The 11,698-nt window shown below is 27.2% G+C and overlaps 1 protein-coding gene across 1 annotated transcript; it reads right to left on the bottom strand.

Annotated features, from left to right (window-relative positions):
• Positions 1-2,678: 2,678 nt before the first annotated feature.
• Positions 2,679-11,046, bottom strand: LOC119679357 (ras-related protein Rap-2c). The gene is made up of 4 exons (XM_038091665.1): positions 10,716-11,046; positions 5,677-5,814; positions 3,196-3,313; positions 2,679-3,138 (listed from the first exon to the last, which is right to left on the bottom strand). The coding sequence occupies exons 1-4, from the start codon at positions 10,848-10,850 to the stop codon at positions 2,981-2,983; spliced, it is 549 nt and encodes a 182-aa protein (XP_037947593.1). The 5' UTR covers positions 10,851-11,046; the 3' UTR covers positions 2,679-2,980.
• Positions 11,047-11,698: the final 652 nt, after the last annotated feature.

Genomic DNA, 11,698 nt, shown 5'->3' with positions numbered 1-11,698 from the left:
TTTCGAGCAATTGCTCGTAGATTAACGCAAAAACTTACAGAAAATTTATAGCACTATGAGGAGCCCACCTCATTCCCAATCTGTTAAAACGACGAAATAGAAACAATGTCTTAAGTTAAGAATAGAAAAAGTGATGGAATGAAATGAACAAAAATTCACTAATCTATCCAGGATACTTATGCTAAGAAAGAAGACGTAATAGCATATTATCGACTCTATCAAACCGTGAAGATTTTTCTAAATAAACATTGTATAACTCACTTGTTTCCTTTGGAGACAATTCTACTTATTTTCAGTTCTACGCTTGCAAATGATTTAATAGCAACTCGATTGCACTTAAAGATTGTTTCCCTCTTAGTTATCTAGGGTTAGTCATAATTATTTATTTCATATATTTTGAAAGGTGATAAAACAATTGACTTCAGCTCTATACTCACGGAGTTAAACGAATACAAATAATGATTAAATCACAAAAAAAAATTTTGGTGAGTAAACAAAAAGTCGAAGCTATGTTAACAATAGAAAGGGCTTCACTATTTTGCCTTATTCAAATCCCAACATATACATACATGATGAGAAACAATGCTTGCTAATCCACTATCCCACTAATCCAATGTATCCAATCTAAAATTCACTACTGTCATAGTTGTGGATAAAAGAAGAACAAATTATAGCTCACTCGTTAAAAGCGGCCTTTTCACTTTAAATTCAGCCTTCCTTAAGTATGAATTTAATATTCTTAATATAGATATAAAATACATTGCCTTTTTATTCAGATGAAACAGTGTTTTGTAATCCAGAATACGGACATTAAATATGTTAGCGTACCTTACATTTGTGTTCTGCTTTATTTCTACTTCGTGTATTTCAGATATCAGTTTAAATAATCTGCAATATTAGTTACTTGATAAGCATAGATAATATAAAAGAGTGTACAAGCCTAACAAGAAAATCCCTCAAAAACTTAAATGATTCTTGAATATACTTGATTTTTAAAAATAGATATTTATAATGTAAACTAATGTAGAACCTTAAAACATACTTTTTTAAAATGTTTAATACAGCTGCAAGAATTTCGCCTAAAAAGTAGATGCCTTAAAACACATCACATAAACCCATAAATCTAAGTGGGTCTTTATTATCACTGTTATAACTACTAACTCATCTAAGCTACAATAGATCACTGATATACTATCAAAAAAGAAAAAACAAAAACGTTTTAGATGAAAAGATTTTCCCGAAAAAGCTGATGCGGAAACCCGTTAACAGTTATCACCATTTTTAACAAAAAATTTGGTCATGTCAGTCAATTCATGCGGAACAATATTTGTAAAACATTACAAATACATACATTAATGTTTTTGACCTGTTCAAATTTCAATTTCATAAATTTTAATTAACATTTTGTCTGATCTCTGATGTATTCAGGCACAGTTATAGTGATATATACGATTATCATGGATTTTTGTTGACTAACATTTTGTTAATAATTTTGTCATACACTTGGTTCATTAATTGTAACATTTGAACATAAATCAACCTACCAAAAATGTATGGAGAACTCGGTCAAGCGCTGTCGTACCAGTATTGTACGTGATGGCCTCACAACAAAAGTCCTATTTATTTAATAGTCTACGAATAATTAAATATAAGAAATAACATCAAGACCACTGATGATGGGTATTTGGCAATACTTGAAACAACTGTATGGTTAGCAAAAAATTCAATAAATTGAAATAATATAAAAAGAATTTTTGTTGTTGTAGCTCACTACTTTTCGAAACCTCTATATTAAACACAATACTGTCTAAAATAGTCACTACCGTCATATTAACGTTAAAATCAATTTAATAATCTACCTTATAGTATTTATATCTAGTTCACTGAACTGTTTAGACGGTTGTCTTGTTAATTTGTTATTTTATTGACTATTTAAATGTTAATTCCATTGTGGCCTACTACACATATAATGTAAATACTTTACTATAAATAAGTAATTTATTTGAAGCACTTAGTATCTTTAAATAGGCTTAAATCGTATTCTGACTATGAAATATATAATATCTGTAAATTTTCAGAACAATTGATCATATACGTTTTTTTTTCTATATACTTAATTTACTTCTAAAAATCGCAGAGAAAATACCAGATGATTCCACAGTGAAAAATTACTTGGAAGAATACTTTATTTCATGTTTTTAGTATATTTTGCATATTCATTTCATTCATGATTTACAAAAGCGAATAAATATTTACCTTAAATTATGTGATGTTCAAAATATCTCATGTTTGAATAAATTTATTGAAAAAATTTAAGCAAAGAAAAGCTAAATTTTTTATGTCACGTCTTACATTAATAATATATTACAGCTTAGTACACTAGCCAATACAAAATAATTAGATAGGTTTTAAATAATAAAACGGTTTTATTTGTAATTCCTTTTCAATTTTTTTTTGTTTTGCTCGTTATTATATGTAGATAAAAATGTTTGAGAATAATTTTTCAATATTTAATCAAATGAATCTCAAATCATAATTGTGTTAAAAATAGAAATATCCAAATTAGGAAAAGGACATGTAACAATATCGTTACTTCATTGCTTCCCATAACAAATATTATTTTAAAATGTAGTTAAATGCATGTAAAAAATTAAGATTTTCCTTTTCGATTTTTTTAGAAAATTATAAATACTATATAGAGTATAAAACTTTTTTTTTTCTTTAAAATTAGTGATACATTCTTATTTATTTATTTATTATTCATAAAAGTATATATATACTAATATATTTACTTTTATTTATTATATATATATTTTTTTTAAAATTTTTTTTTTAATAAAAAATATTAAATTTATTATTACTCTTTACATTATTAAGATGTAATAAGTTCGGTTATACATAATTTTATCATCTATATAATTGGCATATACAAATATACTCCTTTTTGCTAATATTACATTTAAAAAATTGTTTAAAATTTCTATAAAAGTGTACAACAGCAGTATGTTTTTTTCTGGCGCTTTTCTTGTGTAATATTCATTTCTCGGACTATGGTTGCAAAGACTTCATTTACATTTATTCTATCCTTTGCGGATGCTTCAATAAACGGACATTCCCATAATTGTGCTAAAGCGTTTCCTTAGATATGAATTATAATTATAGATTATGTTAATATAATTATAAAAATATAAATACCTTCAGCTGTTGAAACCTCTCTTTGGCAATCTAAGTCAAATTTATTGGCGACTAGTAAAATTGGTGCTGGCTGACTTCCTTTTACACGAGTTATTACATTTTTCATGCTTGAAATATCCTAAAAAAGAAAATAAAACAATTTTTTATTATATAAAATTATTAGATAAAGTAAAGATATAAAAGGACCGGAGTAAAACGAAAAACAGTTCGCTAATTTCAATATGTTCTAATTTGTTTTGACTCAGGTCAGGTCTAAATCATCTATACAATTACGTTAGGTTAATCCAGTATTCAGTTTAATTGACCAAGTCATTTAATATCTGCAGGTCTATTGTAATGCTACTACTTAGAATGGAAACTTCACTGTTCTATTATTCGCTTAATATCTAACTACAACTGACTATATGCGAAATAAGTGTTTCATCCTTCTCGGTAACTTTGCAACTGTCGCAATATTCATAACAGGGAACCATTAGCCAACCAGTTGGTGAAATGTTATACAATTGACAACCTTAGAAATATATTTTTTTAGTAGATTACGCAGGTTCCTTGGTTCTTTGCTATTAAGTGTCGCCCACATTAGAATATAAATTTAAAAAGTCTTCCCTCTTGCTCAAGATCCATTGACCTCATGAAAGACACTGTTCTCCAACAATAATTTACAGATGGTGATAGTACCACCAAGAACCAGGTTCCAACTATTTACTCTTTTTAATGTCCTTCTATCATGGCACCATGGATGTACCTTGTCTACAAGGTCCTCAGAATAAGCCGATCTTTCATAACAGAACAGCAGCAACATAAGAACAAGACACAAGAATATAATATAATATACATAAGTACACATAATATTTTGTGTGTGATGTTTTGCATAAGAGCCATCTTAGTTTCTATTGGTTCTATTATTCAAAACATTTCAAAAAGAGGTGAATACTGTAATATTCACCGGTTTAAAAAACTATTGTATTGTAGGTTGGTGATATTAATATTTTATAGAAGTAACATACCACTTAACACGCGATCTTAAGCGTTTTGACTTGCGAAAATTATGAATTGCATAAGTCTAATGATAAACTTTGATAGAACTCTATTTTAGAATTGTTTACCTAAATAATCAAATTTAAAAAAATATACAAGCTATATCTGCAAAATATGATGAATGAGGTGTAGTTTACAGCTTAATAGTATTTTTTTTTTTTAATGTTGCAGCATAGTTTTTCTTAGCCAAGGGTCTCTACGATTACTCACGATTACTCATTTACTTCAAGGTTAGAAAAAAACAGTGACCACTACAGAAGTCAGCCTCTGTGATGGCCGACATTTTCGATCTCGTTCGATAAACTTCATTGTTCCCGTAATGCTACAATTCAGATATTACTGTTGGATTTATGTTTTATAAATTAAATGAAATCGATCGAAAAATTTAGAATAAAAACAAGTACAATACAAGTACTATTTAAATGTTCAAAAACTATAATCATTTGACGATTTGATTATATGGATACTACATGGTGTTGTGTTTCTGTCCGAGAAATTCTCTCGATTGTTAAGAAAAACAACTTCTTCCTCATGTATCGAATGTGGAAACTTTTACGGGATTTGGTACTTTATGAGAAGCAAATCTGGCAAACAAATCGATCGCCTTTTAAAGTAGAACTACGTAATAAAATTGATCGATTTCATGTATATTTGCTTTTCACTTACGGATTAAAAAAGTGTCTTTGGTATGGCATAGACAAAAAGCGAACAAATATTAAAAGATTGGAAGCGTCCAATCTTTTAATATTATTTTAATTTGGAGTATATTCTACCTCCAAATAGAATATGTGAGAGTCAACCCATTGCTGTCTTCTTTCAGTTTCTCTTTTTAAAATGATCGTTCTAGAGCATTATAAAAAAGTCTAACCTGAGAAAGATGAAGAAACTTCGATCTTTCGTAAGAAATTTCAATTTTTAATTTAATATATTGTATTGGTAATTAATAGCGTGCATATTTTTCTATACAGACAGTTGCAATAAGTATATTACTCTTCACGAATTTTTTTCGGGAAGTCTGACAAACTGTTCTTATATTACAGCTATTAAAGTAGAATTGTATGGATGAAGCTACGGATTATATAACAAAAAACAGAATTTTTTTGTGTAATAAGTTGGTAACAGTTGGAACTTTGTGCAGCAAAACAGTCTTATCTTCATTCATCAGGCAAGATGTCTGATGCTATGGTATCCTAAATCCCCATATTATTTAATCTAATTTTTATATATCTTTCAGTTTATACAGTAGCTATCTCTAACATTGAAATAATATTTAAAATACATAAGAAAATACAGTTTCTAATATTTAGTCTATATAAGACGGTTATAACAACGTCATTTCTAAAATTTCTACGTATCAAAACCTAATTTTACTAATGTTACAATATATTTAAAAGGAATACCTTTATAATAATATTTAATATTAACATTTAATATTAATTTTACCTGAAAGGTTTGATGGTTTGTCAATGAATACATTACAATAAATCCATGTCCATTTTTTATATATAAATCTCTCATTGATGCAAACTGCTCTGTTCCAGCAGTATCTAAAATTTCCAAAACGCAAGGAGAATTATCAACCTGAAAGCAATAATATATATTTAATTATGTACAAAATATTATTATTGGTACAAAATTTAAAATAGAATAATTGAGAACAATTGAGAACAACTAATAATACATAAAATAATAAATGAATTCTAAACACAGTTGCGATTTATTATTCTGGATCAAAAATATTTATTATAGAGACAGACTACAATGTTTTGTTTTGAATTTGAAGTCATTATATAAGAATCTGTTTCTAATCTGTTTCTAAATTAAGCACAGTTTCTCTTTCCCTCTTGATAATTAATTAACAATGAGTCACTCCTTAGACTTTGCTGTTGGTAAACAGACGCTATTTTTTTACTAAACCTTTAAATACATAAATACAGAACAATGTGGTTTAAATTCTATATAAATACCTTCTAAATTATGGACCCTAGACAGCTGTTACAAATACAGTCAGTAATAATCTGCTCAGAAGATAAATGAAAAACGAGGCTGATTTTTATCTCTATGTTTTATTTTTCAAGTGATGAAAGGGAAAACACTGACTCATATAGTTCCTATACTTAGAGTTGTGAAATATTATATTTTCTTAAAGAATTTATTTAAAGACAATATTTTTATTGGGGTAAAAGCCAGTACCAAAACTAGCTTACCACTTCAGTAACGTTTTATTAACATTTTTAAAAATAATTATTTAAAAGACTAGTTCTTTATATCATATATGTTAAATATAATAAATATAAAATATATCAGCAGATATATATATAAATTAAAATGACTTCAATAATATGGAAGTAGCTGGGGGTTGACCTTCCCCCATTTTCCCAATGATTTCATGATTGAGAACCGATTTCTAAACTGTAAGTGTTGAGTTGAAAAATTTAAATAACGTCGATATAAAACTAGATAAGCCTAGGCAGTGGCATTAAAGTGTAATTAACAAACCCAGCCTTTCATCTCCGTTTTAAAGCTCAGTGCTGCATAAAGCTTCAGTCGCTTATGTAATTCAATTGAAAATAGTGTGCCTAGTGCAACAAATTTTAAAAACAATAAATCATAAAAAATTAACAATCTAATCTAATACATTCTCGATTTTTGTTGTCGTTTCCACTACAAAAAGCAAAAGCAACACCATTTGGTTAGTATATCCCCAAGTCCTATATTTGCCCTAATTTAGATGGCTAAAGGCTATTATAATTCAATGTTTCTTTGATTTTTATTTACATAATTATTTAAGCTATAAACATATATACATATAACTATTAAGTATAAATAGCAAGTTAAATTTGATTTATGGCAAAAAAATTATGTTCTTCACATCATTTTTAACCAGTAAAAAAAAACTGATAACATATTTAAAGTAGATTAGAATAACACGTAGATCTTTAGCATTTGCGACAATAGAATCCACTATCGTATGTCATCTGCTGAACCAATCATGAGATGGTGAAAGATCTATACCATAGAACAAAAAAAAAACATCTGAAAAAAAATAGTAAAACGTATTAAAATGTCACGAAAAATATGGAGTCAAACAATCTAAAACTATCTGCAAATCGTTTAATATATAATTGGTAAATTTCATACTTTTTCTTATGACAGGAGTGCTTTTGGAAAATTAACGTTTAAAGAAGCAACCCCACAATATATTACTTTGACTTAAAATTTAGGTACAGAAAACGTCGTGTGTATACACAGCCCTGCAAATACCCTAATAAAGAGCTAACTATAGATACTACTTAATATACTATAGATACTACTTGAAATCTCGAATGGCCTGCTCCAAACAGATCTTAGAATTGACCTCTAAAGGTTCTTCTCATTTGTAAAAAATTAGAGCATTCTTCTTCACACGTTTGTCAACTGCTTCATGCCTGTCGAATCTCTTATAGCCAGATAGATATTTATACTAATGTTACTTTTTATTCGTAATAGTCAGCTCAAATATTGGGGAAGCTAAGTTATCTTAACGTAAGATATACAAAATCTGAAAGTCAGAGTTAATCTGATGACTTTCAACTTTAAATATGTCGTCCAAGTTCGTCTTCTATATAGTAGAGAATATCAAGAAGTCAAAAAGTGCTTTTCATTACTTTACACTTTGAAAACACCTTCAATTAATACATTTATATGTATCAAATTATTAAATATTCAATTGCACATTTATTGCTTAATTTGAGTAAAATGGATTGTTTCATTAGGCGGAACTCAAAATGATCTATATATAATAAGATCGTTCTATATAATCACATTCTAGAAGGTCTGGCGTTAAGAACACAACTAAGGGAAGCGTCAGTAAACAAAACTTACATTTGATTCAAGATTTTCAAAATGAAGCTGCAATAGAAATACTGATATACATCTTGATCTCAGTATATTTACGATTAAAGCAGGAAATTTGGAATCAATCAGATGAACACATTCATTGAGCTCAAAGAGCAAGGAAGTGACGTTTTCAACATTTCAAGTCTCAATAGACGATTGCAATGTCTTCTTTAAGTTTAACTAAGATAAAAAGGCATTTTTTGCATTTTATTTGCCTTATTTAAGTAACTAAAATTAAACTACTTGCTAGTCAACTAACTATATGTAGTTGTATCAAACTTTATAAATTTTATAAAACCTTATAATAATGGACCTTAAAATTTTAGGTACATTATACATCTTAAAAATTTTTTTAAGGAAAACATTAGCTGCATTTTATCTGCGTTTATAAACTGTATTTAATTTTTATTTACGTCTGTTTCGATTATAGTTTTTAACCAATTTTCAAAACAGTCGTTTGATATCACAATGTATTATATCATTTAGATTTATTTCTTTAATTTGAAATAAGAAAAACATGTGTTAGATAATCATTTAATATACATTATAGTACGACCGATAACAAATACCACATAACTCATAACAATTTTATTATTAACATTTTTATAGGGGAATTCTTTTATCAATTGTGATAGAAATAGACGATAATACAGTGAGTGGACATTTCAATGATGTTTTTCATTGTTCCAATCCACCACATTTTAACTACGTACGGTCACCAAATCGGGCACAAATCTGTTCGGTATACATTGTTTAAACAGAAAAATCAAACAAAGAAATGTCAGAATATTGATGAGCTCTAGAAAGCCCTTCTTCGGTAATGGATGAAGTTTATGCAAATACACATTCATGCAGGATGCGAATCTGTTTTCGACCAACTCAAAAAAGGGAGTTCGCTGCAAAAACAGCCATATTTAAAATTAATAATTTTTCTTGTTTGCTGAATAAAATTCAATTTGAATAAAAACTAAATACTCTTAAAAAAGTTTTATTTTGCCTACCTTATATATTAAGAAAAATATATTCTACCCATCTTTTTTTAATAACACAAACTATATAATGGAAGAAAAATAATTTAATAAATATTGTTTATAACATACTCCAAGACAATACTATTCCTGAAAAATATACAGTATTCCTGATAATAAAATATATATTTTATTCAGAAATTTATTGATTTATTTAATGTTTATAACTTAAAAAGTGTCTTTAGCTTATAAAATATTTATAAAAAAAATGTATGTGACAAGTATTATTAAATTTATTTTTGTAGATGTTAAAAAAAAATAGAACTAACATAAATAAGTAGTTAGTAGTTACGCTAAAACGCTTCATACAGTTATATCATCAGATCTTTAATCTAAACATTTTTTATATACTTTTGCTAGAAACGATAATATCACACCAAATAGTAGATTACTAATTTAATCTGTTTTACATACAGCCTCCGGTTTTAACATACATAGGTCTCCCATATTTATGAAAGGAGAAAAAATAAAGCTTTTATTCCATAAGAATTATGCGCTATCAGAAATTTAATTATAAATATGTTATATATATATGTTTTCGCGCATATATATATAATAGCTTACATAAGTATATATGTAGACTAAAGCTATGACTATGAGCAGTAAAGCGAATTGGTCTTGATACAAAGATTATATTAGTGTTAGCATCTCTGTTCCAGAGCCAACGGTTTGGATAGACAAGGACCGGTCACACCACCGAACTGTTACCACCAGGTATAGCATAGTACCTTAAAGATTATTATGTTCATATAACATGGACAACTATTAAAATTTTTTTCAAAGTCACAATCATTTTTAATTAAAGTTCTATTAAAGGAACTTAATAACAGTAAAGTAAATTATTATATACTCCACACTGGCATTGATATAAAGGAACTATGTATAGGCAATTGCAATGACTAATAAAATTATCCTTAATTGCCGTACTCTTTTTTTTTTAATTTAAAGTGCATTAAAGTTTTTTCTTAGATTCCTTCTTTCATTTTCCTTTTATTAGTGACTTTGCTATGAAAGTTCTGAATAATATTATGGTATTATTGAGAGAAACATTACAATATAATAAAATGATAAAATCTATCTACATACACGTATACATAAGTATTGGTGAATCAAACTAAATGATTCAATTAAATACAGGTGGGCATATAGTTTGTTAAATGTTTTACTTGAACATTTTAATAAATATAAAACAGTTGGTATTTAAAATTATTTTAAAACAATAAAATATAATTATTTTTAACATTTTTTAGAATAATACAAACGCATTCGTCTTTTCAAGTCTCATTCATACTTTTATCTTTTTTATAGTTTTTGTTGTTGTTTTTTATAACACCAAATATATAACTTTATATGCCTGAACAAATACACACTTAAATGCATGAATAATATAACAAAAAAAAATCACAGAATGTTTCTAAAATAATAATTATGTGATTATAATTTTATATATCGAAACAATCAGATATCTTAGAAAATGTATATATTTAATATGTGTTCGAAAAGCATATAAATATATACTTTTATGTATAAATATATATACTATTGATTGATTCATTTGTGACTATATATACATACCTCAATCTCCTTTCGGTAAAAATCTTCAATTGTGGGATCATATTTCTCAATAAAGCATCCTGAAACAAATTGCACGGTAAGAGCAGATTTACCCACACCACCAGAGCCTAAGACGACAACCTTAAATTCCCGCATTTCTGCGACAAGTGCAATACTCTTCCAGTTTGGCCAAGTCCGTTGCAAGCGGACAAAAAAGGCCAAGTTGAATGCTCTTTGAGCAAAAAACTTAACTATTAGATATTTTTATATAAATTAAACCGTACTTTACCACGCGAAATATACTTTTTGTACGATTTATTACGATTATACGAATTAAATGCAATTTATTATTAGCAAATACACTAAGGGCGTTGGTAAAATCTAACACGCGGTCATATATACTTGAAATTCTTTGTTATTTTTATATTTTTACTAAAATTAAACTTATATTAATTCATATGAATTACATATTTCTATAATTATATATTAATTTTGTATTCTTCATCGTCTGCCTTTGTTTTTTGTTTTTTTTTTCTTCAATTCACACGCAAGTACAACGAAAACTCCAGGTTCTGCAAAAACACAAAGTGTTTGACTACAAATGTCATTTCTATATACCAGAAGACTTGGTTGGTATGAAACATTTTATTAAATTAAGAGATGCCATATTATTGCAATTAATTGGCAAAATTACGGGATTTTTTCTTAGCAGGTTTTTATATATATGTATAATAAAAATAAATTTTTTATATATATTTTAATGTCGTCTCATTTATAATATATTGTAAAAATACATATTATAAAAAAATTATTAAAATATGATAAAAAATATTATTTGTTTACTTTTTGCGCTATGAAATAAACAAAAAATTTCATCAAATCACAGTTTTTCTCCAAAAGAATTATTTTTTATGGCAGTGTGCAATTTCAAGTAAATGGATAATAAATTGAGGGAAATAGTAAATTATGTTGGTATGGGAGCGAATGTTGGTATATACCAGAAT

This window comes from Teleopsis dalmanni, chromosome 2 (assembly GCF_002237135.1).
Source record: "Teleopsis dalmanni isolate 2A chromosome 2, ASM223713v2, whole genome shotgun sequence".
In the NCBI taxonomy this organism is placed as follows: Eukaryota; Metazoa; Arthropoda; class Insecta; order Diptera; family Diopsidae; genus Teleopsis; species Teleopsis dalmanni.
The sequence above is the reverse complement of the archived record's forward strand: the minus strand, read 5'-3'. Positions and strand labels throughout refer to the sequence as shown.

Bases quoted from the DNA above. Each gene is read 5' to 3' on its own strand.
- LOC119679357 (XM_038091665.1), bottom strand. From the start codon at position 10,850: ATGCGGGAATTTAAGGTTGTCGTCTTAGGCTCTGGTGGTGTGGGTAAA. The intron at 5,815-10,715 runs GTATGTATATAT...TATTGCTTTCAG, and splicing joins TTTACCGAAAGGAGATTGAG to GTTGATAATTCTCCTTGCGT. The intron at 3,139-3,195 runs GTATTTATATTT...TTCATATCTAAG, and splicing joins AGAGGTTTCAACAGCTGAAG to GAAACGCTTTAGCACAATTA.